We start from the raw sequence: 27,021 nt of genomic DNA on the forward strand, positions 1-27,021 counted from the left end.
CTCCCTCTCAAGAGGGGAAGAGGGTCAGCACAGGAAGAGCAAGGTGCTGCATGAGGAGCCATGGGATGGTGTAGCTGACACATTCCCAATTAAATCTTCATGATGTCTTTTCCTCAACTGGGATCTGGTTGGGGAGCAGACAATCACTTTCCTCCAGAGGCAGCCTGGGACACTGTGCACATCCCAGCCTTGTGTGTTGCTGAACCAGGAGCTCAAATACAATTCATGAAAATCGTGCTCCAGGATGCCTGCTCAGCAGGGCAAGTGTCTGTTCCTGGCTTGTAAGCAAGACAACACCAACCTCAGGGGTTCTGCTCCTCCAGCAAAAGCTGAGAACACTCCTGACCTGGTAAGATACAGTTATTTGTATTTAATGTCCTTTACAAAATTACTTTTATTTCTCCTAACAGTCACTGCCTGAGAGAAGTTCCAGCAAGCTCTAGGCATGCTGAAGGGACAGGATGCTCCTGCTCCCTCTGCAGAATAATTTATAGTCGACACAATCACATAATTGGGACAAGAGCTGAAGCAGCAGAAAGGAAAACACAGCTCCTGGAGGAGCATGAGGACTTTTGTCACACAAGCCCTGATCCTGATCCCACTCCCACTCCTCTGCCATAGGCCTGGAGACACAGTTAAACCCTGAGCCCTCAGCGAGGGGCGAATCCTGCTCAGACGGTACCATCGGAGTCAGCTCAGAGTCCTGCCATAAGCCATGAGGGACAATCACAGCCAGGGACAGTCCATGCTGGCCCTCTGAGCCTTTCTGTGCCTTTTCCTTCCCTCCCCCAGCCTCATCCTTATCTCGAAGATAAAGAGCAGACAAGCCAGCGATTATCCCCTATCAGGAACTGATGACTAATCTGTCTACCATGAGCGCTTATCCGGCCCCATCACTAGGTATCCCAGACGCTTGCACTCTTAATATCCTCCTCCCCACCATCCTGCCCGCCACTCCCAGCTGCAGCTATCCAGAGCAGCCTCGACTGCCTCTATAGGGTCACCTGTCTGCATCTACAGGGACCAGGAGGGCATGGACACCTGGGGTGACTCAACCCACCAAAGCTCAGCTCATCCCTGATCCCTCACCATGGCCACTGTGGCAGATTAAGGAGGAGGAGGTTGCAAGGCGCAAAAAGTAGGTGCGTTTTTTTGGGGTTCCCAGGGCTACCCCTCAGTGCCTGCTGCTCACACATAGCGTTAGCGACGGAAAGCCTGAGCAGCGAGGAAGGGAGCGTGCAGCTAAATAAAACCTCCTCCTCCCACGCAACACATTGAGCACTTCGCACGTTGGGGTTCGGGCCGCAGCCAAATTAGCAACGCGCCTCCCGCGCCTCCAAATAAAGCCCAAATTTGCTTGTAAATGTATTTTGCTCTCCTATAAAAGATTCAGAGAGGGCTGTAATAGCAAATTCCCACACGTGCAGCACAACCCGGCAGATAACGGGCTGCCCAATTACGCTGGGGAGCTGGATAAACATTTAAGAGCAAACAACGGGATTTGTGCTGGGTTTAAATATTAATGGCAGGATTTGTCCACTTCCCCTTGCCAACGTTCACACTGTGGGGGCTTCGGCAGCGGCATGCCGTGACGCAGCTGATGAGTGATTCCATGTCTCAGCTCCAAAGGAGCTGGGAACGGCATGTAAAACAGCCCAGCGCCTGCATAACACATTTCTCATATAGCAGCATTCGTGCTCCAAAGAGCCCTGTTTCAGATGTGCTGGATCTTGGTCCTGCCGGATTCAGATTTAAGGAAACACCATTGCACATCTTGAGTGGAAAGAGTGTTTCACCAGCCCATTTACACTGGCTGTAGAAACTGAGATAAAAATGCAATCCATCACACCCAGAGCTGGGCTCCCGCCTCATTGGGAGCTCAGGGGTTTAACTGTTTGACAGCCAAGTGAGACTTGGCAAATACAAAGACCGAGAAATAAGGACTGGAAAAATCTACAAATTAAAAAACAGAGTGAAGTCAGGCATGGAAAACTCAACTCCTTGCTCAGAATTTAGCTGCCCAACATGAAGAAAACAAAAAGGGCTCCTGGACTGGAAAGCTGCAGGTTTCCAGGGCTGAGGAGGCAGTAGGACCTTATAGGTCACGACAAGGCATTGGCACATCCCAAACCCAAGCTCCAGAAGCCAAGAAGGGGACATACATCAGCTAAGTAGTGTGGAAAGCACTCCCACAGCATCTGACCTGAAGCAGGATTGGTGATACAAAGAAAAAGGGATGATTATTATTTTTAACCAGTACCTGGAGCTGATAAACTGATGCTAAAAGCCACCCAGGGATAAAGGTGGCTGCTCCAGCATCTCCAAAATGGCTGTTTTACCCAACCATGCCCAGCACCCATCGGTGGTTCAGGGCCTGACTGTGCCAGCCCCAGGGTCAGTGGTGCCTGGAGCAGGGCTGGCCATCGTGGTGGCCATTCACAAGGGCCATCTCATGACTGCACATGGTGGTGTTGCTGAATGCCTCCAGGCTCCTCTCAGGCGTCCAGAGAGAAAACAGATGTGAAGGATCAGCTCAGGGCAGGGGGTGGGGAGGACATGGACAAATAAGCAAACGGCAGAAAACCTCGAAGAGAAAATAACCAGGCACCAGAAAGGAAATGAACTCTAATAAGGAATTAAAAATAGCAGCAAAGCAAGGAATCCAGCTCCGCCAAGACTCCCGGTTCGTTTTCAAGTGGAGGCAAGTCAGAAGGAGCTGCCAGGGCAGCCTGAAGATTCACATACACCTGACAGCAACAGGGCAAGTGAATCCAGACTGGCTCCCAGCATGGTGGACAGGAGCAATGTGGTCCAGCTGGTACCAGTATCTGGGGCAGCTCACTTTGGAAGATGCTTGTCAAGCACCACTCATGTGCCCTGGAGTAATTTCGCAAGCTCAGTCTCTCTGCAAAACAAGGGAAGAGCTGCCTTTCTCTCCAGCACTCAGGTGTGTTTTTTTCCCTTAAATCCCCATCAGCTCAGCAAACAGGAACACGAATGCCCTGGAGATCTGACCTTCTCCTCCTCCCCTGTGGGAAGGCAGAATTTCAAATAGATTTACTGGTGCTGCCCTCCAGACACTGTCTCGGGATGACCTGAAAGTCAAAAGAGCACCCGAAGACTCCTCAAACATCAGCCTTGGCTCGATGCGACAGGACAGGCAGGGACCTCCTGCACACTGACCTGGCAGCCGACTTCCTGTGCAGAAGGAGCAAAATGGGACAGTGGGTGAAGGACAGTATTAGCCCAGGAGCTGAAGGAAAGCTCAAGTTGGTCAAGAATGCATGTGGGACAAAAGGGGATGGATGAGGCAGCAGGCTTCTTATGGCTTTGCATAAGTAGATCCGCTTTTCCCATGCCAAAGCCTGAGGAACATTGCCTCTACGAGTTTTCCAAAAGTCCTCTCCTCCAAGGAAGGTCCTGAGACTCTGCAGGACCACAGAAGCCCCTTGGTGATTCACATGGCTTGTCCTCAGAGGGAGCTGCCCCTGCACCGTGCAACCACAGAGGTTTTGTGGCTTTTCCCACTTCTGGTTGAGAAGAGCACCCCAAGCCCTTTGATCGCACCAGCTGAGCACCACAAACACAGTGTCATCCACTGGCATTTCCCTGGGCCAGACAGAGCACCCCAGCCACAACTCCTGGACTGAGGGCAGCAGCACCCTCTGCCATGTCCACATGCTGCTCAAGGTGGGTGAGTTACAGAGCTGCAAACACACGGTCTGCCAAAATCTCCTGCCCCTTACGCATGGAAGGGGGAGAATTCATCCATGATGCATGAAGGATACCTCTAAGCCCCAAATCTTCTGGGCCCACAGGCACCGTCCCATCTTTAAGCTTCTAATTACAGATTTTAATGACCACTTTGTCTGGTCCTGCTGTGGTTTCCATCAGCCTCCTCTCCTTGGCCACAGACTGCTTTTGCCTTCAGGAAGAATCCAGTGTTTGCTTCCAAAGCCTATATATCCCAACCAAGCTCAAAGAATGTATCTGAGACACAGCTTTCCTTCTGCACACCCCACACTGACCCAGTCCTCCTCTTCAAAGAAATTCAAATCATTCCCTACAATCATGAACCAAAATACCAGGAGATGAATGCCACCTCCCAAGTCTGCTGGATGGCTTGGATCCTGTGCACTGGCTGCTGATGGGTGTTGGATCCATGCCATGAGAGCAGGAAACCCAGCACTGCTGTCAGGACTTACTGGTGCTTCTGAGTTCCTCTGCCTTCACACTGCTTGCTTTTGCCCCACATCTCCCTCTCTGCCTATCCATTCCAGCTCCCATTCCCATTCCAGCTTTTTCTCAGCCTTGACCTCTCCAATACCTCCTGGCCTTCTCTGTAGTACCTTACTGCACCAAAGCAATCACTCTACACCCACACCTCAGGAAGACATTCTTCCCAGGTTTCATGGATCCCCTCAACATCAGAGCTGCACCAATCCCACCTAACCCCAGCATGTCCCACCATGCCTGGTAGCTCTGACCTACTTTCTCAGCTTGCATTTTCTGTGGGCCAGGCTGGCACCATGGCAAGCCCTGGGCTGATGCTCTCGGAAGATCGGAGGGAACAAGGTACCAAAGTGGCCACCACCAGATGATCCTTACTCCCTTGGAGTTCTGGCTGTTGGATCCAAGCTCTCCAGCTGCAGCTTCTGGCTGCCCCCAGCATTCTACCCACCAGGAAAGACCAAGCAGACACAAGTCACTTTTGCTGGTGCAATGACACCCTCGCAGCCTTGCTCTGTGCCAGGCAGCACACTGCTGGCTTTGTCCCCTTGGGGAGGAGCACTGAAACCCACCCGTATCTCCTCCCTCCAGCTGCCGCTCCAGACGCCAAGCATGGAGGTGCCAGACACGCGGGATGCTCTCGCTGGCACACGCTGCCCTTTGCAGCCGAGCCACGGGAGCAGAAACGTGACCCACTTCAGCAGGCGGAGGTCAAGTGGGGAGCAGAGCGGCAGGCACACCTAGGCTCTGCTTGGACTGAATCCTTCGGGAACACGCGAGCGCCTTGGCTGCGCTCCAAGACTCCATCATTACTGGATAGTTTGCATTTCCTTCTAGGAAGACAGCCGGGAAGATCGGCACGCGGTGCACAGCCTGCGGCTACAGACTCCTGCAAGGAACAAAGCTCTGATGCCCAGAGCCGAGTGTGACAGACAATGGCCGGTAATTTTCTCTGCCATTCAGGCTCTGCAGGAGGAGAAGGAGCACCCCTGAAAGCCTTATTTTACAAAACCAGACAACGCCCTTGCACAAGGGGCATTCCCCAGCCAGCCTGGTGCAGAATCAGCTCCTCAATCCTACATGGTCAACGTATAAACATGGAAAGAGGAACCCTTTGGGTGACCAGAGGCAGGTGAGGAAGACCTGATGTTGATATGAAGCTCAACAGACCTCTCCTCAAAAGAAGAAGGGGCAGGGGAAAAAAAAAAGGATTTCCAGAGGGACTATTCTTGCGCCAAGGTGTAATAACCTCAGGTGTCCAATGCACACACTGGGTTACTGTTTGGGTTGCAGAGGCTGGCCTGCCAAAAGCCACCCTGTCCCCAGCCTCGAGGTGAATGAAGGTGTGACCCACGGGTCTGAACTAAACACGGTCAAGAAATGCACATAAAACTCTCTGTAAAGCACAGCTTGAAGAATTACAAATCCCAGGATCAGTAATCCACTATGAATGCACGAACCACAGCTGGGAAGGGCAAGATGGGGGACAAATTTGGATCCACTTCAACCGGAGACCCCAGAATTGCTCTCCCACAAACAGACTCCCATGACTGCAGCCCTTCCTCACCCTGGAGTCAAGTAGGTCTGCAGTGTAGTTGGTTGCACTGTGGCTGTGCTTCTGGCAGGACCAGGAGGCCAAAACTTGCAACACTGTCCAGGATCAAGAATCAAAGCCCTGGACAGCATCACTATGAACTTGAATGTGAGGGTTTGGAGCCTTCCTTTTCAGAGGATGCAACATTTATGAGTTACAGATCACCTTAAGATCATGTCATCATATGAAGGCTGATCTGCATCCTCCCCCAGGGTGAGACAAGGCTGCTCTCCTGCTTGCAGAGGTATTTACTCATTTGTGACCAGGTAGCCACAGGGGTGTCAGATAGGTGCCACCCACTGTGGGGTGACCAACATGTCTCTGTTGGCTCAAAATCGCACACTGGAGTGCGTGAACTTGCACAAGTCTGAAGGGAGTGAGAATTTTTGCTTTGTTTTTTTTTATAAACCACTTGTAAAAACAAGAAGCAGATATTGAACTGGAGCCAACATCTGTATCTTTGTAAGACTCTCAATCACAAGCCTTTTGCTGACTCTAGAGCAATAAATATTCAGAGCCTTAAAAGCTTTACTTCAATCTGCTTAGGAGAAAGCAGCCTCAAACAATGGCCAAGAAGGGATCTTGCCTAGCCTCAGCTTCAGTAGATCAGCTCAGAGAGGGAATGGCATTCACCAGATCCTTGCAGCATCACAGCTCCTCATTCTTTTGTAATGCCAAAAACTGAGGGACCCCCTACAAAAGCCAGTTACTTAGAGCACAACCACCCATGTGGCCCAGCAGAGGAGACAAAGGCCTCTCCCAAGGCAGGAGCAGGAACGAACAGATAGAGAAATGAACACATCTAAGATCAGAGCTGCCATCACCCCTATGGTGACAGTGAACCTCTGGCCTTACTTCTCTACATGTGGATTCAACTAGTTCAGACGGTATTTTAGGCTGCATATGGGGCTTTTCATCTTTGGAGCACTTAACAGGCACGTGTTAATCCCTGCAACGCCCTTCCGTGGCAGATAACTGTTCATTATCTCTGCTCACCAGCTGGTGGGACTGGCACGGTGGGGAGCAGCTCATTGTTGCAGACCTTGGGCAACCTCAGCTCCTGGGCTCCTTGAAAAGACACAGCAGGAGATCCTCAGGAGCCTGGGCCACATCCTGGGCCAGTAGAGCAAGGCTGGGACAGGCACTGTCCCCCAGATTTCCAGGGGAGGAAGTCAAAAGCATCTTCCAAGCACAAAGCCCCAGGACGCATCTCCACTGCCTTTGTGCAGTAGGTCAGAACAGTGGCACTCATTTATTATGGGCAAATTAACGCCCACGGAGATTAAAGCTGCATCTCCCGCTGGCTCAGCCGCATCTGACTTAGTGCAGGGCTCAGGCTGACACTGTGTCCCCACGTGTTGGAGGAGCCACATCCCCACTGCACTTCCCGCTCCACAGGGACCCAGCACCACATCCTTGGCTTCTCCATTCTACTCTGAGCTGTGCCTTGCGCACCACCAGCCTGTCAGCTCTGCCTCTTCCTGCCTGTTGAAGCCAGTGTTGGATAGATAAACACATAAAGAGCAGAGGGCAGGATGGGGACACCCCAGCCATGTGGTCCCAACACCCATGCATTAACATCAGTGGGACACTGCCAGCTCTCTCTGTGCAGCAGTAGACAAAAGTAAAGGAAGGACATCACCATGGGTACTAAAACCACCACCCCAGCCCAAACACAGAGTCAGGGTCACCTAGGGAGGAGGGAGGAATTACCGTGCACTTGGTTGATCTCCGAGTTGGATGACAGGATCTCATCAGCCAACTTTTGGGCGGTGGGCAGCACCTCAGTGTGGTGTGCTGTGATCAAATACTGAACAAACTTCTGGAGCTGGTCCCTGTTCATCTGGAAAAGGGTCTCTGAGATGGGAAGACGGAGTTTGACCTGGTCTGGCTTGCGGATCCTGTACAGTGAAAGCGCCACGACGTGAGCGCAGTAGAAAATGTCCTTGTTCCCACAGCCGCACGTCACTGAGGTGATTTTGCAGCGGTCAAAGCTGATGGCCACCTTGTAGGTCATCTCTGGTTCTGTCGCAGTCGCTGGCTCTGTTACTGTTCCGCTGAGGTGGAACCCTGGAGAGGGAAAGAAGAAGAGAGAAGGGTCAGATTAGCTTCCCTCTGACCACAACCACCCATGCCAGCTCTGGAAGGAGGGAAGGCCAGCCAAGGCTGCTTGTGCGTCTCTCTCATATAGCAAGGAGTGCAGCACCCAGCACAGCCCATCTCCGTGGCTTACACCCAGCAACACCCAGCCCGTGTATACAAACACACTTCTGCACCAACACACACACAGAGCCAGACTCATCGGCGAGTTTATTTAACAGCCAAACCCCCAGGGGAAGAGCAAAGCTGCTCAGTTCCCATTTGTTTAAGTATCTCAGACTGTTTCTCTCCTGGGAGTCATTTCCATCCACGCCTCCCTCTCTCTGAATTTGCAACTCACATGAGTGAGGGCTGGTAGAAAAAGGCCACGTTTGCTTTTCTTTGATGAGGCAGACAAAAAAAACCCCACAAACTAAATGCAAAGCAATTCCAACTTTCGTGTCTCAACCAGGTAGAGTGCTTCAGGGCATGGTCACAGCTCTGAGCTTCACGCAGCGGAAACAAGGAGAAGGGACAGAAACAATGCATAGTCCAAATCATGGCTGGGGAAAAACAGTTCCCTGAATTCCACAAATCGCTCACACCAATGTTATGGTGCTCCTTACAGTCCCCACCATGCAGAAAGAGGGTGCAGTGCCTTCAGGCACAAAGTGTGAAGAAAAGCCCCAGGAAGTCCCAAACACGGGTGAGGAACATGAAATGGGCTCAGAAAGTCCTGTGGGTCCAAAGAAAGGTGGATGTACCAAGCAAGTGAGGGACGAAGTCAGTCAGGTAAGACTGACTGATGGATGCCTATCAACTTCACTCGGAATGGGAGCCTCAGGGAGTCCTTCTCACTATCCAGCTGCTGAGTGGGTCCAACACCAACACTTTGCACTTGGCTCAGCTACCTGGAAAAGGGATATTCTTGTTTCCCACACTCATCTGCCTTGTTCCTCCGAGGAGAATGACGCTGCACCAGGAGGTTAATTAACGTGGCCAGGGCCATCCAGTGTCCCCCTGTCAGAACATGGTGTGGGACCTGGCACCCCACACCGCCCATCCCAGTCCTCCTCCCCAAAGAGGATGCTCACTTTTCTCCATGCCAGTGCAACCTTATTAAGCCTGTGTATGTACAGGTCCCTGCAGAGCCTGCCATCCCCCCAGAGAAGGCAGCAGACAGCTGAGAGCTCTACAATTAGCGACAGAAAAGGAGGAGTGTGGGGGGGTGAAGATTAAAATACATTAACTGCATCAAACCCTTGTGTGTTTGCCAGCTCTTACAAAGGCTTTTGGAGACAAATTCTACCAGAGGTTTTTAATAAATGGCATCAAAACCAGCTATTCACTGCCAGTCTCTTTAAAGCCATGCCAAAAACCACATTCAAATCTGATTAAGCATCAAGGAGATCTGCTTTTACTTTAGTGCTGGGGCGGGGGAAAAGCAGACCTGTTCTGCTGCCATCACCCAAAAGCCACCCCATGTGGCCAGCAGAGCAGGAGGGGAGGGATGGACAGCCCTGCACTTCCCTGTTGCTCGCAGGCTGCCGGGAGCAGGAGCACGGCTGCGGAGGTGCTGGGCTCGGCGCCGCAGGAGCAGCACGGCCAGGGGCTGACGAGCCTCCCCCTCCACACAAGCCCGTCCCCCGGCAGCCAAACTATATAAATCCCGAGGATAAACTCCAAAGTGTTTATGTTTTACCACTTCTCTGGTTTGCAATGCTTGGCAGGCAGCTCCGACTCACTGCCAGTTTCTCCCTAGTTTACTTTTTGAACAAGTTAAAAGGATTGGAAACCACGTTCCTGAGCAAGTATGTATGTATATCCTCGTATGTACGCCTGCAGGCACACACACACATATATAAAACACTCTAGGACAAATTACTGGCCATAAACACTGCCTTGAAATGCTTACTTTACAGGTCCGTGGGCCAGACCCCACTTGGGGCTAACTGGTGTAAGGCTGGAGGAACTCATTTAACCAAATGACCTGTTTCAGACAGGTATAAGTCTGAAAATATATCAACTGAGGTCTGATCCAGCCTCCCAAGAGAGAAAATTTGTCCAGATACTTCTCAGGCTATTTTCAGGCATCCCAAAAGCTGTGCTCTCCCATCTGCTGCAAGAGCAGGTCTTCGCAACTCAGAGCTGGTCCGCACATCAAACAGGGCCATTCAGTATGTCAACAACTGCCAAGTTCATCTGGCACTCGAGCCCCAAGTCAAGTGTTGGTTTAGATTTTAGCTGTGGTGACAGCAGGTCTATTTAAGATAAACTAGGAACTTTACAAAACATTTATCAAAAGTTGAGTCAGAAATTAAACATGGGGGGATGGGAGAGAGAGGAGCTGGCAGGAACAGAGGCATTATTTGTGAATATTTACATTAATGTGAGGTCAGACTGCAGCTACCACACTGCAGCCAGTTCTGCACCACAGCACCCAAGGCTGCTGAGCATAGCAGCTCAGCAGTGATGGGTATCACTGTCCCAGAGAAGAGTGGGGGCTAAAAGGTGGGTTTTGGTGTGGTTTCATCATCATCCATTGAAGCACACACTCCTGCTCCACAAAAACCCCTGATGCTATCACTTAAAAGCTACAGGTAACCCTGGAAAAGTACAACTGTCACTTTACCCTCCTCTCTGTTCATCCCACATCCTAGAAGAAAGAAGTGTCCTAGGAGCTGTGATACCAGAACTCCAGTACAGAGAAACAGTCCTGATCACTGACCCAGGGTCTGGATAGCACTGAGAGCAAAGACATACTCTCCTCTGTGTCCTCCCTGTACATTTCAATTTAAGACACTCCTACAGCCCAGTGCTTATCTAGGACTTCATCTTCTGTTCTTAACATAAGCTAACTTGGTGTTTGATTTGCTGCCAGCAAAGTGACAGTGCCAAGGCTTGAAAACCATGGAAAAGAAATAATAAAATACCATCTTTGTAACTACGGACTCATTATGCCCCTCTGGAGTCTAGCTTTGTCCCAAGAACAACATCGCCTTCTCCCTGCCCCAGAACACCCTCTCCTACTTTTACCACAGAAGCTTCCCAGTGGATGTCTCTTTGATCGAGGTTGCAAAAGGAGCTGAGTGTTCATAACTGCCCCAGAAAGAGCACAGAAAGGTGCCATGAATGTTCATGGGCACACAGGGCACGATGAGCTCATCTCTTTCTAATCCCAGCCATCCAACCCATCAGATGGGGACAAAACACTGGAGCGAGGACCTTCCTTGTATTACTGCCGCAGGACACAGCACCTCTGATTTAAATTAAAACAGACCCTAGAATTGTTTTCCAGAAGTTTTTGAGCTCCACACTGGTGAGACTTATAAATTTATCAGCTGGGCAGCACTCTCCTCTTTGGAGCTGATAAACCCTGCAGGCTGGGAGGAGGATGGATCCACAAAAAAAAAAAAAAAATTCCTGGGAAACAGTTATGAAGGATCAAGCCTTTAGCAGGGGCCCCAGTGCGGGAGACTTCACTGTTAGGACAACAACATTAATACCTCAAAAGAAGCATCTTTAACCAAGATGGAGAATTCTTTGATCTCTAAACCTACCTGACCAAAAGGAGTTGTGCAAACTCTTCCAGTTCTGTAAGAGCAAAGAGTCTTTCAACTGGACATCTTTAACCCAGATATCCACATGCCAACCATCAGGAGAAACCACTAGCCTGTCCTGCAGCTCAAACCAACCATGAGACCAGCTGCAAAGACTCCTTGTCTTGTGTCCTCCAGCAAATCACTGAAGGTAAAGCCAACATTTAGGCTGCTAACATTGAAATACCTGGAGCCTGGAGACAGGCAGACCCCCAAATGGAAATTTATACCCCAGAAACAAGCAAAACCAAGGCACAGCCCCCTCTCTTCTCATAACTGTGGCACCAACACCTGCAAGAGAGAGGAGGACTCCACAGCTACCACACTATCTGGGAACCTGAGTGCTCAGCCCTGCTCCCTCTGGCAGTTGCTGCTCACAGTCATCCCTCAGATTTCACACTGCAGCCCAGACAGAAGTCACAGTTGTCATTCACTAAGTTGTGCCATTCGGAAAAAATGAGCTCTTTCTTCCCAGGCGTGGCGGTCGCCTGCCTTTCCCAGAGTGCTGGCACAGTCCTGCAGGGGTGGAAAGCACCACAGAGCAGTGGCCATCTGCAGGACCTAACCCTGAGGATGCTGCACTGGCATTGCTGTGTGAGAGGATGGGGGTCAGTAACACACGGGTAACATGGGAAGCATTTCTTCACGGCACTGTGGTTCTTCCATCTCCTCCACAGGCTTTCCTTTGTGGAAATCTTGAAGGGGGGCAAGGAATGGCTCAGCAGAGGGAAACAAGCACCACATCCATGCCCTGAGCATGGACCGCTGGTGGGATGTGCCTGGATAATGTACATAAAGAACTCACACCCACACCTGGCTGTCAAAACCTCAAGTAACCTCCTAGTACCTGAAGCTGATATTTTGGGCAGCCTCTGTTAGGAGCAACGTAATGGAAAGTCCATCCACGCAGCTTCCTGAAGGCACCAGCCACATCCCCTTGCATCGTAGCCAGAGGGGGCAGCTGCAGCAGACAGCAGCTTGGCTGCTCACTGCTCTTGTACTCCATGCTCAGCTCCCAGGATTCTCCACCTCTAGCCAGGCTAACCCCACTCCAAATCTGTGTTTGGGGAGCTCTATCTTCAGGCAGGCAGGAACTCTGTGAAACCAAATGGGAATGAATACATGGATATTTATGGGGCTCAGCAGATGTGGACGAGGTAAACTGAAATTCTCAGTGCAAGTTGTATACACTAGGTTAACATGACCCAAATATATTTTTTTAAAATTTCCAAACCACAACGGAAAGTTATTTTAAACTAAAGTGATTCCAAGCTCTTTAGTGATTAAACGGACTGCAGCTCCAGCTCCTAGTGGAAAAACCATTTGTTTTTCCACTGTGTGAAAGCTATAACTAGCAATGAATAATAATTGCCACACCGAGTGTTATTTATAAGCCATTCTCAGTCACATTTCCATGCCTCGAAACAGCAGTTTTCTAAACATGAACTTAAAATCGGTCAATATTTGTAATGTAGACAACACCCACGGGAGGAAGGTGTCAGTGTACTCGGGCGGTGGGAAGCGGAGGTTAGTAAAATCTCCCAAAGCTTTCCGGCTTCTAGATCAATTCCTCCAGCCGGCTGATGCTGACAATTGCTCAGTCCCTGACCTTGCAGTTGGAAAGGAGATGGGCTCATGAACTCATTTGCACATGACAATGCTCCAGCAAAGTGAATCATCTGCCTCCGATAGTAACAAGAGTACGGCTGCCCCAGCCCTCCCGGGCTCCATTCAACCAGCACAGGGCTGGCCTTTTGTGCTGCCAGTGCAAGAAAGACTCTGCTGAAGATGTGTGCAATTAAACCCACTTTTCTTGTTGCTCTTTTGATTCAGCGGCTCAATGAGAGGCACCCTAGGCAGGTGTTGTCACACACAGATAAAATGTGCCTTTTCAGAGCACTGGCAGACAAAAAGAAAGAGGGTAAGGCTGAATCAATTGCCATTTCTCCCTTGCAAAATAGGGAACCCGGGCTTGCAGCGAGTCAATGAGCAGAGCTGCTATGAGTTTCCATCCTCCCTCCTCCCCAAAGCTATTCTGTTTTGTGACCGCAGGCAAAGGTGCTGCTGTTGAGACAGACCTCGGCAGGGATGAAGGAGGCAGGCAACGGCTGGCCAGGAGGATGCTGCCCCAGCAGCATGCACCCACGCTCCTGATGTTAAACTATTTCCCCCTGCAGCCCTCCTCCCTGTCCCCACCATGCTCCTGTCCTTGCCCAGTCATTACCACCCTGGAAAAGCACCTCTACTTTCACAGAGCTAACAAAGACCATTAATATCACCCCAGGAAGGAGCCATGCCTGCAGCTGAGCTGCCGCAGGAGGAGCCGAAACAAAGGGACATAGATGAGTTGGAGAGTATGCACCATGTCTGCAAGGGTCCCCACACATACCTACAGCCTTGGGAACCAATTACCACAGGTTTAGGAGAAATACTCTTCTATCACCTCTCCGGGTAGGCCAGGGAAGAAGCAAGAGCTGCAGCTGTAGAGAGAGGAGATGCAATGGGGCTGTTTGTGCTGGAGGGAGCCGTAAGCTCCTCTGAGCAGCTGAGTAAGCTGGAGGGACGCTCTCTCTGCCATCTGCTCTGATCCCACAACACCTCCTGCAAATGAAGAGTCAATCCGCTGGTTTCTATCCATGTTAACCTCTAATCATCCAAGAGGACTGGCCTCTGCCTTGCTCTTTATCTGAGCCAGCTAATGCGTGAAGCACACCGCGCTTCCCATCTGCTCCAGCATTACTAGAGTTAAAGGACAAAGCCATTTCCCTGTCCTGAGCATTCACTTACACAGATGCCCTTGTATTAACTCAATTTCCCAGTGATTTCCATTATTACCCTTACGAGATTTCTGGTGTTTGTTTATCTAGGAGCCTGAAATGGAGGTTTTTCCCCTCCCCCTACCCAGCTCAGGGGGTTGGCTGGCCCAAGGCCATGCTCCAGACAACTAGTCCCAATCTGTGACCCAAAAATATTCCAAAATGCTCTCCATTTTCTCCCCAGCCTGGAGTGCTCTTTGTTGCCCATCCAATTCTTAAGAACCAGATTTTTTGGGTCTTTGTTGCCAGCCCCAAAGCCAAGACCACCCTTTCCAGCCTCACCTTCCACAACCTTCCAACACATGCCCGCAAATGGGTTTTTAATCTATCCAGATGTGCAACCCTTGCTCTGAAGACATACGGTTTGGGCAAAAAAGGAGAAAATACAACCGGTTTTAAAGCTTGGACTGATTTCCTCTGCTAAGGTGTAGCCTTGCAAGCTGAATTCCTCTGCTAGCAGGTCAGATCCAACTCAAACCAATCCAAATGATGCTCCTGAAGCAACAGAAAGGGGCTTGAAGAGAGGATAAGTTCACTGCATCTTGGCTAACATGTGCTGCCCACTCAATAACTAATGGCAAAATGCCATCAAGTCTCTGCTCTTTACTGCTACAGTGTAACTTATAGCCATCTTGAATATAAAGACTTTTCTTACAACAATCAGAAATGTGAGAAAGATGATGATGATGCAGTACACTTTTTGGTAGAAACAGTGAGTGCAGCATCCCTACAGTCAAGAGAGAAAAAGCAACACACTTCTGTGACCATTCCCAAAGCATCCAGCCCTCTTTTCTCTGTGCTCACAAGTGGCTATATCTGAACAAGGAGCAACATGGTTCCTTGTTACAGCTCAGGTGTTTGCTCAACAGATGCAGAGTTGTCTTCAAGCATGAAAGAAAGTATCCACGGGGAGGAAATTCGCTTTTGCCAGAGCTTCCGGGCTCGTGCGTGCCATCAGTTGAGGCTGCCACTGAGCAAACCCGGCCCCGTGCTGTCACCACCTTGGCTGCCTCAAGGAAACTGATGGGAGATGCCAGAACTCACACACAAGGCTCAGCTGGGGTCATCTCCTGACTTCAATGAAGCCACCCAGATTTCCAACAGCTGGGAACCTAGATTCTAGCACATGAAAGGGTTTTAATTAGGAACTGCCTCCTATCCCTTCATGCAAGTGTCACCATGATGGGATCTCTGAACTTCATCACAGTCAAAAGCAAGCGGAGCAGTGCTCTTCCCTTCATTGCTTTTTTTATGTGGTGATTCACAGAGCTCTTAGCTCCACAAAAACATAATCCCAACACTTAAAGCTCTTATGCCAGAGCCCTTAACCTGTTGCTCCTGGCTTAAGGGCTCCTTCCTGACTGCCCTCTGCTTGTGGAAGAAGTTGATCCAGAGTCATGGACATCCTTTTCTCTCAAGGTATCTGCTCGCCTTGCTGACCTGCTTTTCTGAGACATAACCTCCCTCCTGAACTGGCAGCTTTTCCAGGACTTAGCCTGAGGCTGGGGAGCAGCTTTGGATTTTGTCTCCACATACGCAAAGATAAATTGCATTCAATGCATATTTTACCATTTAAAGCTGCCTCAGGAGTGGACCATCTTCAAATTAAAACACAAACTCAATTTACCAATATAAACAAAAAAAAAGCAAAACCAAGCCTGAGAACCTCCTAACTTGTTTTCTTCCCACATTTTGGTTTTGCATAGGGCAGGACGAGCTTAACAAGGACCAGAATCCAACAAGGGCATCACACAGCAATGGAGGGAAGCAGGACACCACCCTGATCCTCCCTGAGACACCAGACCTTAAAATAGCAGCTCTACAATTTATAGGGAAGTTATTAGTTATGATTTTCCAGGCCCTCAGATGCCTTCCAAGGGAATGAGGCAGCCTAGATTCAATACGAAAATCTGCTCCAAATTCTTCCCCAAAAAGACATTTTTTCCACTAATAGCTCTTTCATTTTTAAGAGAGCATAAAGTCTGACTTTCTAAATCACTGGCAGTGTTGTTAAATGAACACTGTATTTACAAAGCATTTCAACAGCATTTGTGGTAATGGTCTCAGTAGCAAATTTGCTGAAAACTTCCTTCTGAGAACTTCACTTTTAAGCACAGAAAAGGGCTCTGCATTGAAATTGCTTCCCCAAAGTGGAAAAAACTCTAAGGTGACACCATTTTGCCATTTCTGCTCTCCATCCTCCATTCAGGAGCTGGGCACAGACCCCAGGAGAAGGCACCAGAATGACTCCCCTTTTCTGCTGACTTTTACAGCTGTTATTTAGAATAAACCCTCCTTTTTTTTTTTTCCTTTTACATATATATATATTGAATTTCACTACGGAGACCACAGACACACACTTTATATTGTAGAAATATTATTACACTTAAACAGCTTAGCTCACTTCAGTAACTTCACAAAAACTTAGTGGTTTCCTCCCCTTTCTGGCCCCCAAACCAATAAAGCTTAAATTTTGGAGCTTATTTGGGCTGCTCCATATAGGGAAATTATCTACTCATTGCAGAATAAATTATTCTGCAACTGCTATTCCAGATCAGCCTCCTCTGTTGACATTTTACTCCAGAATAATTTTTGGAAACTCTGTGAGTACATTTCTGAAGAAAGAGACCTCAATTCCAGGACAGGGAGTTATCCAAATACCTGCTGGCACACCAGTGGCTGAGCCCTGACCAGAGCCATCTCAGAAGAGGTGGTGAAGGGTGGTGTCAAGTTTGGGAAGACTGACTGCTGTATTTCAGCACCCAGCAAAAACTGAGGTGAAAGAAATGCACAGACCTTGATTTTGGGTAAAAATAAATGTTTTTCCAGCTTTCTTTCAACCCAGAAGTTGCAAAGCGAAAGGAACCATCCAGCAAGAGGCTGGAGGACTTTGCATCACAAGGTGTAACATTTAGAGGGTGGCACAACTTTTATCCATCATGCCCATAAAATGTGTTGAGGGTATTGAGAAGCACCAACTCCGACAGTGGAGAGCCCTTACAGAGCATCCACACGTGCTGGGGCAGTTCCCAAGCCCAACTCAACCTGCTGGTGGATGTTTTACACCTCTTTCACATCGACCAGATGTTTTTTGGGTATCCTCCAGTTCCAACAAATTATGCATCACATCCAACACTACGCAGACAGCTACAAAGTCAGCTCCACGGAGCCCAGAGGCCATGCCTGAGCAGCCAGACTCACTGCCATTTCCTGGGCATGGCCACTTCCCCAGGCCCCACAAATGATTCCCTGGTACAAACACCACCACGGACAAACTTCAACACACTTCAGAGGGCAACAGCAGAGCATGTGTTCATGCACTGTAAGGAAAATCAAAGAGGGCTAAGATTAACCCAAGCAAGGCAACCAAATAAAAGTCCTCAGTTGCCAGTATGGCCTCTCTGGTGAGACCCCACAGTGAAGTTCTGGTTCATGGCTGCCAAGCAGTCAAATTTCTCGATTCTGCATGACCAAAACCCTCTCTCTGCAGAACAGTCAACACGCTTTAAATAACACTTTAAAAACCCTTTTGATCACGTCAGTCTTCACATGACCTTTCTGAGAAGTCAGGAAGGCAGCAGGAGGTCTGCAGAGCAGAGACTTCCCCAGCAGCCCTCCTCGCTTGAAAGGAATGTGGTTGGGAGACAGATGCCTGACAAAGATGCTCTGCTCTCCTGCATCACCAATTTTCACCATCTTTAGCATGCAGGCATTTCAGGAAAAGCAGATTCCCATGTAGTGATTTTAAGCCCCCCCCTTTCTCCTTCCAGACACACACTGTCCCCAGCATCTCCCAGCCACACATCACCAACCTCTGCTTTAGCAAGGAGCATGCAACTGGAAAGTTGTCCCAGAAGATCCACCATGCACAGGAAAACACGAGCCCTCCTGCTTTTCAAGTCCAAGATGACTCCACAACTTCACAGCCTTCAGAAACACAAAGGGCCACAAAAGCTGATACCCACGGAGATGGGAGCCATCGCTCTGCTGGCTCGGGAGCGGTGTACAGGCTGCCTCTGTGAAACTCATGTTTCTCATTAAAAACTTCACAGATTTTTTTTTTTTTCCCCTGGAAAAACATTGTTATTCAACCCACAGCTTAGACTGCAGGCTCCTCCGTTTGCTTTTGATGCAGTGCAAACATCTAAAATGACACCGTGTAATGACAAGATCTGTCATCAGGATGGCTGGGGCTACAGTAGAAAGAAAAACAAAGGGACGATCCTTTTTTTCTCCCTAGAATTCAACACAATTAAAACAAAAGGAAACCTATATTGTGCAGTTAATGCTAAATACACAGGATTGAAGAGAAAAGGGAAAAGTGTGATGTGAAACATTTAGTGGTGGTTTTCTCCCATTATGTGCCGTGAGGCCCTTTTGGCAGTGGATGGAGTCTCCAGCTCATCTAAACACAGATCTATTTCACTAATTAAGTTCTCTTACAAAAAGGAAGAGTGAGAGGGAAAGGGAGAGGGAGAGAGAGAGGGAGTGGGAGAGGGAAAGGGCTGCAATATCCCAGGTAACTATCTACTGGCTGGCTGAAATACAACCTGAAAGCCTCACTGGGGTGAAATTCCACCTCTGCAGCCTCCTGAAGCTCCTGGTTAGCCCCCATCCTCTGCGGGACAAGCCAGACACTGCTCTCCAGCAGCGGACACAGCGCGTGCCAAAGGGTTATCAGCACATTTATCTCCATTTGGAACTGGAAGCAACCAAAAACGCACTGAGCTCAGCATAACGGGATAGAAATAAAGTAAAAAGCAAAACCAGATGAGCAACTAGGAGTTGACTTCTCTCTTCCTTTTGAAAAGGAAAGCCAGTAATTTGAGAGAAGGTGGTTTTACCCACAATCTCAGCAAAGGGTTTTAGGAGTTGCCTGAATTACCACATAACCCAAGTATTACACAGTACTCCCACTTAAGAGATGAGGAAGCATTGTGGGGAAATCTTCCCCTGACCCTTGAAAGCAGGTCCATAGGCACCCCCGGAAAAGGAGGAGTAGCCACACACTGGGAGTGACGTGTCCTGGCTTGGAGTTGGTCTCTCTCCTGGTCAGATGGCAGAGTGCACCTGGGGAGCTGCACCCTGCTGTTTTCCCTGCTCCGTGCTGAGCAGGAGCAGAGTCCCTCTTCCCCTGTCTGGGAAACCAAGGCAGAGGCATCTGGCAGCAAATCAAGGGCGAGGGGACTGTGGTTGGAAAGTAGTGAACAAGTATGCAAGGAGCCCATGTTCCACTGCTGTCTCTCCAGGAAGGAAATCTTCAGCCCTGCCTTACCCCCAGACAACCTCCTAGGGCTCAACATGTAGTATCTGCAAGGTTAGGGGTAAACTCCCATGTTTGGGCTTTCCGGGAACCACAGCCACTGACTAAATATGGTGCTCCACTGCAAAATAAATTGTTCAAATTAGAGTGGTCAGGGCTGATGACGCCCTCACTAAGATGACACCTGCAAATGTATCTGTGCAGGTGGACTCCATACTGTCCCGATGCTGGATACTGCTCATCCCACCTCCACAGCTGCTTAGCAACTCCCACAGTTTGCTGCATCAACTGTCTGTCAGGCATTACTTACACTCACACTCAGGTTTTGCACTTGAGGAACAGACAGGAGATAACACAGAGGCCATTTTCTCTTCCAGGAGGTGCCACCTCAGCCTCTGCTGGGCTCTTGCAAGGATGCCAACCTGCCAGCGCACGCCATTGAACAACCACTACCAAACCATTTGCAGTGGAAAAGCCCCAGTCTGTGGAGGCACATGAGAAGCCTGGTTATCACAGGCACTTCGAGAAGATGCAAGCATGATCTTGAAACCCCCAAGTTACAGAAATTAAACTCAGTTTTCTTTCCAAAGCACTTTTGTCATGGCTCATGGCTTCTGAGTAACTCAAGTTGCTCAGTGAACATCAGCCTGATGCACAGCCAGACTCTACCATCATCTCCACATTCCCACAGAAGGGGTATGCATGACACTTAGGCCAAGGTCACCTCCAAGCTGAACACAGCATCACCTCTGGTGGGTGCCTGAAGGAAGCAGCTGTGGGTTTCTGGCATATACAGGGGGCTGAGACCTGACTGGCACCACACACCAATGATGATGCTTGCCTGGAAGAGCAACACTGAGATTGCCCAGTGATGCACAGGGAAGATGTGTCTGTCCAGTTGTGCTGGGTTTCAAATTTACCCAGACCTAAAGGAGATGAGAACCTCAAAGTTCCCAGCAAGACCAATTTAATCTCCCTGAGCCCTTGCTCAGACACCTACTTGCAAAACTTTACACCCAACACTTGTGTGCACAGGGAATAGTCAACCTTTATGGGCTCTGACACCAATGCACTCACCTCAACAGCAAACAGTCCTTCAACACAACACACACCAAATTAAAATGATTCCAACCCTCAGCAGCCTCTCTCTCTGAAGAGCAACTGCCATTACTTATTAATTTGCTTCCTCAAGATAAACAAGAAATTTATTAAAATCTGAAACAGACCAGGAGTGCACAAGGCAGCAGAGGGGGAGGGGGTTGCCACTTGTCTTTAAAAAATAAATACCTCTATGCTAGATTACACTTTCTACTTGCTGTTTCCCCCAGGAACCAGTTTCCACGCCATGCGTTTCCACTGCAGGAGATGGAAACCCCCCAGACTTCTATGTTATGTTGAGGGCTCAGTCCTTTTTGAGGGGCGGAAGCACCAGATTTTGGACCTAGCAGGTGAAATGCAAATAAAAATAGACATTTTAAAATAAAAGCTAAATGCACCTGAGTGATGAGTGCATCTGTCTACAGGCTGCTCTCACAGATCATGACCTTGATATCTTGCAGAGGAGGTGTAATCTTTTAAAATCAATGCAGTTCCTTGTTCAGAGAAACTGCTCCATTAAACCTAGAGATGAACTCAGTACGGATGGAGAGACCAACACTTCCCAGGAGAGCTGAAAGCAGAGTCTCACTCCATTCAGTCAACAAGCAGGTGATGCTCGTGGGTGGAACTGGAAGAACAAAACTCTTCAGTACAGTTTCCTACGTCATCTACAGTGAGGAGAAATGGTTGGAAGGATGACGAGGAGCAGAGTTCCCTTCATGCTCACAATGTACACTTGCAAAGGCAAAACATCATCTGTGGATTTTCCACCCATGCAACAGCCGCTCCAACAGCCTTGCTTTCATACATCCCCCCTTGTTTCTCTAGTCACAAGGAAAGAACTAAAAATGGCTGTTTCCAGCCCAGTAAGAGTTATCAATTGCATCAGTACACTGGCCCAAAGGAGAGGTAAATTATGTCCATGCTATATCCAGCATTTATGCAGACAGAGTGCGTGAGAGATAAAAGGGAAAGAAAACTCACAGCAGATAATCAGGACACCTAAAATACAAGTGGCAGGTCTGCAGTCATGGTTGCCTTCAGCCCTGATGGTTTGCTAAAAATCAACCTGATTTTTAAGTGAGCAATGCAGAGCAACAGCACTGAGGATGCCTCTGGGGCAGTTGCAATCTTGGGGCCTCTAGGATGCCATGAAGCCCTTATTTCGCAGCCTTCCCCTTAATGAAGGTGTGAAACCTCACATTAGCATCCTCATCATCTCCAACCACACTACTGTAAGAACCACAGCTTTGAGAGCTGTGTGCCACCAAGAGACATTGCTGGATTTGGGCAATGGGTATGAAGTGTGTTGGGGTGAGACAGCCCCAGACCCATAAGTCTGAGTAAACTAAACTAGAAAGAAATGAAAACCAAATCCACTGCGACGGTCACAGATTCTGCTACGCTCAGCCAATCCCGACTGTTGTTCCCTTCTCCTACTGACCCTGGACCGCAGCAGACATGTGGGGCTGCCCTGGTCACACCTTTGCAACCCTCAAGCCACATGCTTGGGAAATGCTATCTCAGTTCAACACCCCTGGGAGATGTGATGACTGAAGGGTCACCAGTTGACACCTCCAGGCTGTCCTGCAGCAAGTAGACAGATGAAACAGCATGGTGAAAGCTGGCACAAGTAACAAAGTCAGAGTGGGGCAGTCCAGCCTCCTGCTACTCTCCACCTACCAATGTTCACCCAGCTCCTCCACACCCGGGGTGGGCTGCAGACATCACATCCAAGGCAGATACCAGATCCAGCTACTGCCACTGAAGATACCAATTAAACTCACCTTGAAATTTCTGGCTTCCTGTATCTGCATCAACTGGATAGTTAAGCTGACCCTTTGCCCATTCTCTTTGTCTGGAGCCAACAGATCAATCTGCCTCAAATACAGGAGACCTCTTTTTAACACTCCAAAGCTAATTTAAAAAATCCCCTCTGGTGAAAGGAAAACACTGGATCAGAGAAGTTTTATTAGCCCTTAACCACGCAAAGTTGGAAGCTCGTCTCCTGTTTAATTCTAATACTCCAACTCTGTTAAACATTAACTGTATAAATAATCAAATACTTCACATGACAGAGTCATACTTCCAATATGGGGCAAATAAGCCAGAGGGTAATGAAGGGTGTAGTCTTCTGGTCTGAAGCATTTCCAGTGCTCTCCAAAAAGCAGAACAAAGACAGTCCCTTCCCCCTCCTGTGCCTTCAAAGCAAAAGCTCTGATTCACTTGGGGAGACCACATCAAGCCAGAGCAGAGGCATGCAAGTGGCATGTATCTCATCATTCCTCTCTGCTCCAGAGACACACGTGAAACCACCAGCCACTGTGTGGTCTCAGCTTTGTCAAACAACCTGCATCCACTCCTAAAACACCCAACTCTCCCTGACCCCGCCGGCTGGCAAGCTCTGAGCATCCTTCTCACCCTTGTTCCATGCTGCTGGGGAAGTGATGCGGCACCAACCACCCAGCCCACATCACTCCCACATGCAGATCCTTCCACCAAACCATGACGTTGCTTCTTCAGGATGAGTGTTCTCCTGGCAAGCAGCACTTGAACAAGACAGGAGCTTCAGCTCTCCAAAAGCCTGTGCTCTTCCACCTGGCTCAGAGGGGCCACAGACTCAAGTCCACTGAAAATATACCTGGTTTCCATTGCTTGGATCACAACTGCCTGGCACTTTTAAAACTAAGCTCTCACTCTCTTTGGGCTTTGGTTTCCCTGACTGCAAAGCTGGGATCATGTCCCTTCTGGGACTCACAGGGGTATTTTAAGGAGCAGGCTGAAGTTCGGCTCATTAGGAGATGACTGGTGCATTTGCAAAATACTGTGGAAGAAAAGATTTATGAAGGAAAAAAGACTGTTTGAAAGAAGTTAAAAATTAAAAGCTGCATTAAAAATATATAAATGTGAGGCTGGCCATTCCCCTCATCCAAGGTCAAGCTAAGGTAATTTTTTGAAATATGCAATCATCTGATGACCAGGACGGCCTCAGTTTAGACTGATGCTCTCACTTTAATGCTGACTGAAAAGCTTCAAGTGATGTTTGACAATCAAAGCAGCAAGAGCCAAATGGAGAAATGCTTGACCCACTGCTCTGCCTAAAACTGCACTTTCAGTATTTCTGAGCTGACTTCGAAAAACCAGTATTGGCTTTGGCAGAACCCAGGAGAGCCATTGTGCATTAATTATTGCGCTCGCTCTGCAGACAGACATACGAAAGATAAAGACAACTGTGAGGCTTGTTCAGAACAAGGGATCCAGCACTATCTCAGCACAAGCATTTTCTCCTTCAAGTGTTATTCAACCACCCAGATCCTGAAGACAGCCCTTGACTGAAGGTCCTTTACCAACACTGTAAGGTAAAGCACGGACTCACCACAACCCATGTGATTTTTGTCTACATTTTGTCTACATGGTAAGTTTAGGTTCAGCACACCACCTGAGCTATACAAAAAAATCACCTCTACCAAGCACAGTCACTACACCAAAACCTGCATTGTTGAAGGAGTCAGCAGGACTCCTCCCTGTGAGCTCCATGGACAAGAAAGGACCCACCTCCACCACTGCATACCCAGCCATACAGCTGAGCAGAGCTGTATGGTCCATCATGACATCTGTATAAAATTTAGGCCAAAATCGTACTGTGCTGGGCTTCCCCCAGCAAGACCCTGATTTATCTCCTCCTCCTGCTGACAGGTAAGAGTGCAGCTGGGATCTACAAGCACAGAGAGAGGCTCTTGGTTTCTAGAACATCAGCTGTGGGGATGGGGGAAACCAGGTGTTGCATTCCTGGGGAAATGCTTTCCCTGGTCAGCCCATTACTTTCCATTTGCTCCTCTCAGCACCCCCAAGAAGCACACACAGCATGTACAAGAGCTTAAGACACCTCTCAGAGGCCCCCAACCTACCAGCACTGACTGGAATAGCTCAGGCTTAAGCCCAGCTCTTCGCAGACACAGCTCACCCCACACGCACAGAGCTTGAGAACATAGAGATTGAACATGAAGTGGAGAAGAGTCCCAGATCCTTGGAACTTGGTCCCTTCAGGAAGCCACATTAGGAAGGGCTTACCATGACTTTACAACACCTGTAAGCAGGTTTCAGCAAGTAACTCAGATGTCATTCAAACTACTGGTGCAGCACCAGAGGAAGGACCCTCTGTGAGCATTGGACATGAGCGTCTCAGTCCCTCCTGACTCCTTCACCCACGCTGACACACTTCACAGGCAAGCTGCCCACGCCTGGAACAAGCAGTCTGCTCCAGGGCCGATTCCCACTGCATCTCCCATCCTTATTTAAAACGGGAGCTAGCTGGTTTCCCTGTTGTACATGGTGCAATGCCAGCCACGCTGAACAGTCTTCATGTAAAACACAGCCCACTGCCTTTCCAAGCCAAGGGGAAGACATTCTCCCAGTCTGCAGACAGCAACTTCAGACACCCTTAAATCCAAGCTCTTGGTCTTGCTTTCCTTTATGAAGCAAAGGTAGAAAAAGAACCACAACTCCCTGACTCCTGCTTTTTCTGCCAGCTCCTTCAGCAAGATGGAGCTGTATACAGACCTCCTCCATCTCTGCAGCAAAATCTTCTAAACAAGTCACACCAAACAGGGACATGGAGATGCCAGGGACATTTCTGAAGGACAGCAGCCATTGATGAAAGTCAGTGTTCAGCAGATTTCCTATCAGAAAGGTTAAACCTTGAAGATCACTCCCTGAAACACGCATCCCAAAGGGAAAGATAGGTTTTAAGGTCGAACAAAAGAGGGAAATTCACCCAAGTTGCCATGTCCTGGCCTGTGGTGCTATGACTGACATAGCACCCAATGGAGCAGCACAGCCCTCCAGCCGCTGCCTGTCCCATCCCTCTCCATTCCTGCGGTAAAAGCACAGAGAACCCCGGAAAAGCAGATACGGCTCCTTCTGAGGAGAAGCAACCCCATTCCCCATGGAGCTGATGGAAAAGCTCTGCCAGGACTACATCCAATGGCAAGAGAGCTCACACTGAGGGCTTTGGGGCAGCATTTATGTAAGCTTTTCTTGCGTGTATGCTCTCCCCAAGACACCTACCATCACTTCCCTTGGAGACACTCAGGTCACAGAGCAGGTGAAAGAAGCCCCAAAGAAAGGCAGAGTCAGCAGCATCACGTTGCACACCTCTGAGATGCAGGAACCTAGAGGCTGGAGGCACCAAGGCAGAGCTGCTGCCGCCAACATCCTCCTGCGCCAGCCACCCACTGCTCCAGCACCACTGGCAACAGGCAACCCAGACCTGGAGGTGAAGCCAAGAACCACAGCGGGAAAAGGGCGGATGTGGAGACAGGAGAACCAAGGGCTCTTTGCCTCCCACACAACCACGTAACTGCAGCCAGAAAGCCTTTTGGACTTATGGTTCCTTATGCTGACAGAAAATTCAGAGCTGAGTTTTACTCCTGACTTGCAAATCCTGAGGAGGAGGAGGAGGAAAAGGGATTAAAAAAAAAGCCAGGCCATCTGCTCAAGGGCCCTGCAGCAGAGAAGAGGGCTGCACACGGTGATTCTCCAGGCAGAGCCCTGGTATGACTTTCAGGTTGACTTGGCCATTTGATTTCTTTAGTTCAATCCCAGACCCAGATGTTTCATAACACACACTATCAAGTGTGTACATGTGAGGAAACTACCTCCGATTTGAATATCCCTGAGAGCACATTGCTCTTATTAAACACACTCTGCAGAGCTATTGCTCCATGTGGCATTAACAGTACAAGACGTTCTGGTAGACTACAAAAATTGGCCCATAAAAAATAAACACTTCTGTCTTACTAAGGGCATCTGGAAATGACCCAGAGAGCTTGTCTATTTTCATTGGTAACATTTTTGTACAACAGAAGATAGAAACTGGTTGGGAGTTTTGAGCAAATGTTCCTCAAATGCTTACAAGGAATCCCTGAAAACACCGGAAAACGCCACCCCACCCAGCTCCCCACAGACAGAGCTGGAAGACCACACCGCGGTCCCATTTCATGCAGGCTTTACCCCACTAACTATCCTTCCTGTTGTCTCTCAGTAAATCACATCCTTGAGGAAAGAAAACTTGTCTCAGACACAGGACCCACCCACTCCCACAAGCATCCAACTCCACCACAGCACACACGTGGTAGGGAAAGACAGGCCAAAGGAATGGGCAGGCTGCCCTTTACTGGGATGCTCCTTTAAGAGCAAACTTTGGTTCTGAAAGAAAAACCCAGTAACATCATTTGAAGTTAATGCATTGATATCTTTGCACTCCCCAGGGCTACAAACTTCCACCCTGGCAGCTGGACACACATCAGCTCAAATACAAGAAGCATGTCAATCCTTGGCATT

General features: G+C 49.0%; 1 protein-coding gene across 1 annotated transcript in view; it reads right to left on the minus strand.

The window, feature by feature from the left end:
• ZSWIM5 (zinc finger SWIM-type containing 5) overlaps positions 1 to 27,021 on the minus strand; it is a 96,816-nt gene that overhangs the window by 21,484 nt on the left and 48,311 nt on the right. Inside the window, exon 2 of the mRNA XM_069023260.1 lies at positions 7,538 to 7,894. Coding sequence (XP_068879361.1) covers positions 7,538 to 7,894 — 357 coding nt within the window. The remainder of the gene's footprint in view (positions 1 to 7,537; positions 7,895 to 27,021) is intronic.

This window comes from Aphelocoma coerulescens, chromosome 8, assembly GCF_041296385.1.
Source record: "Aphelocoma coerulescens isolate FSJ_1873_10779 chromosome 8, UR_Acoe_1.0, whole genome shotgun sequence".
NCBI classification, from domain to species: domain Eukaryota; kingdom Metazoa; phylum Chordata; class Aves; order Passeriformes; family Corvidae; genus Aphelocoma; species Aphelocoma coerulescens.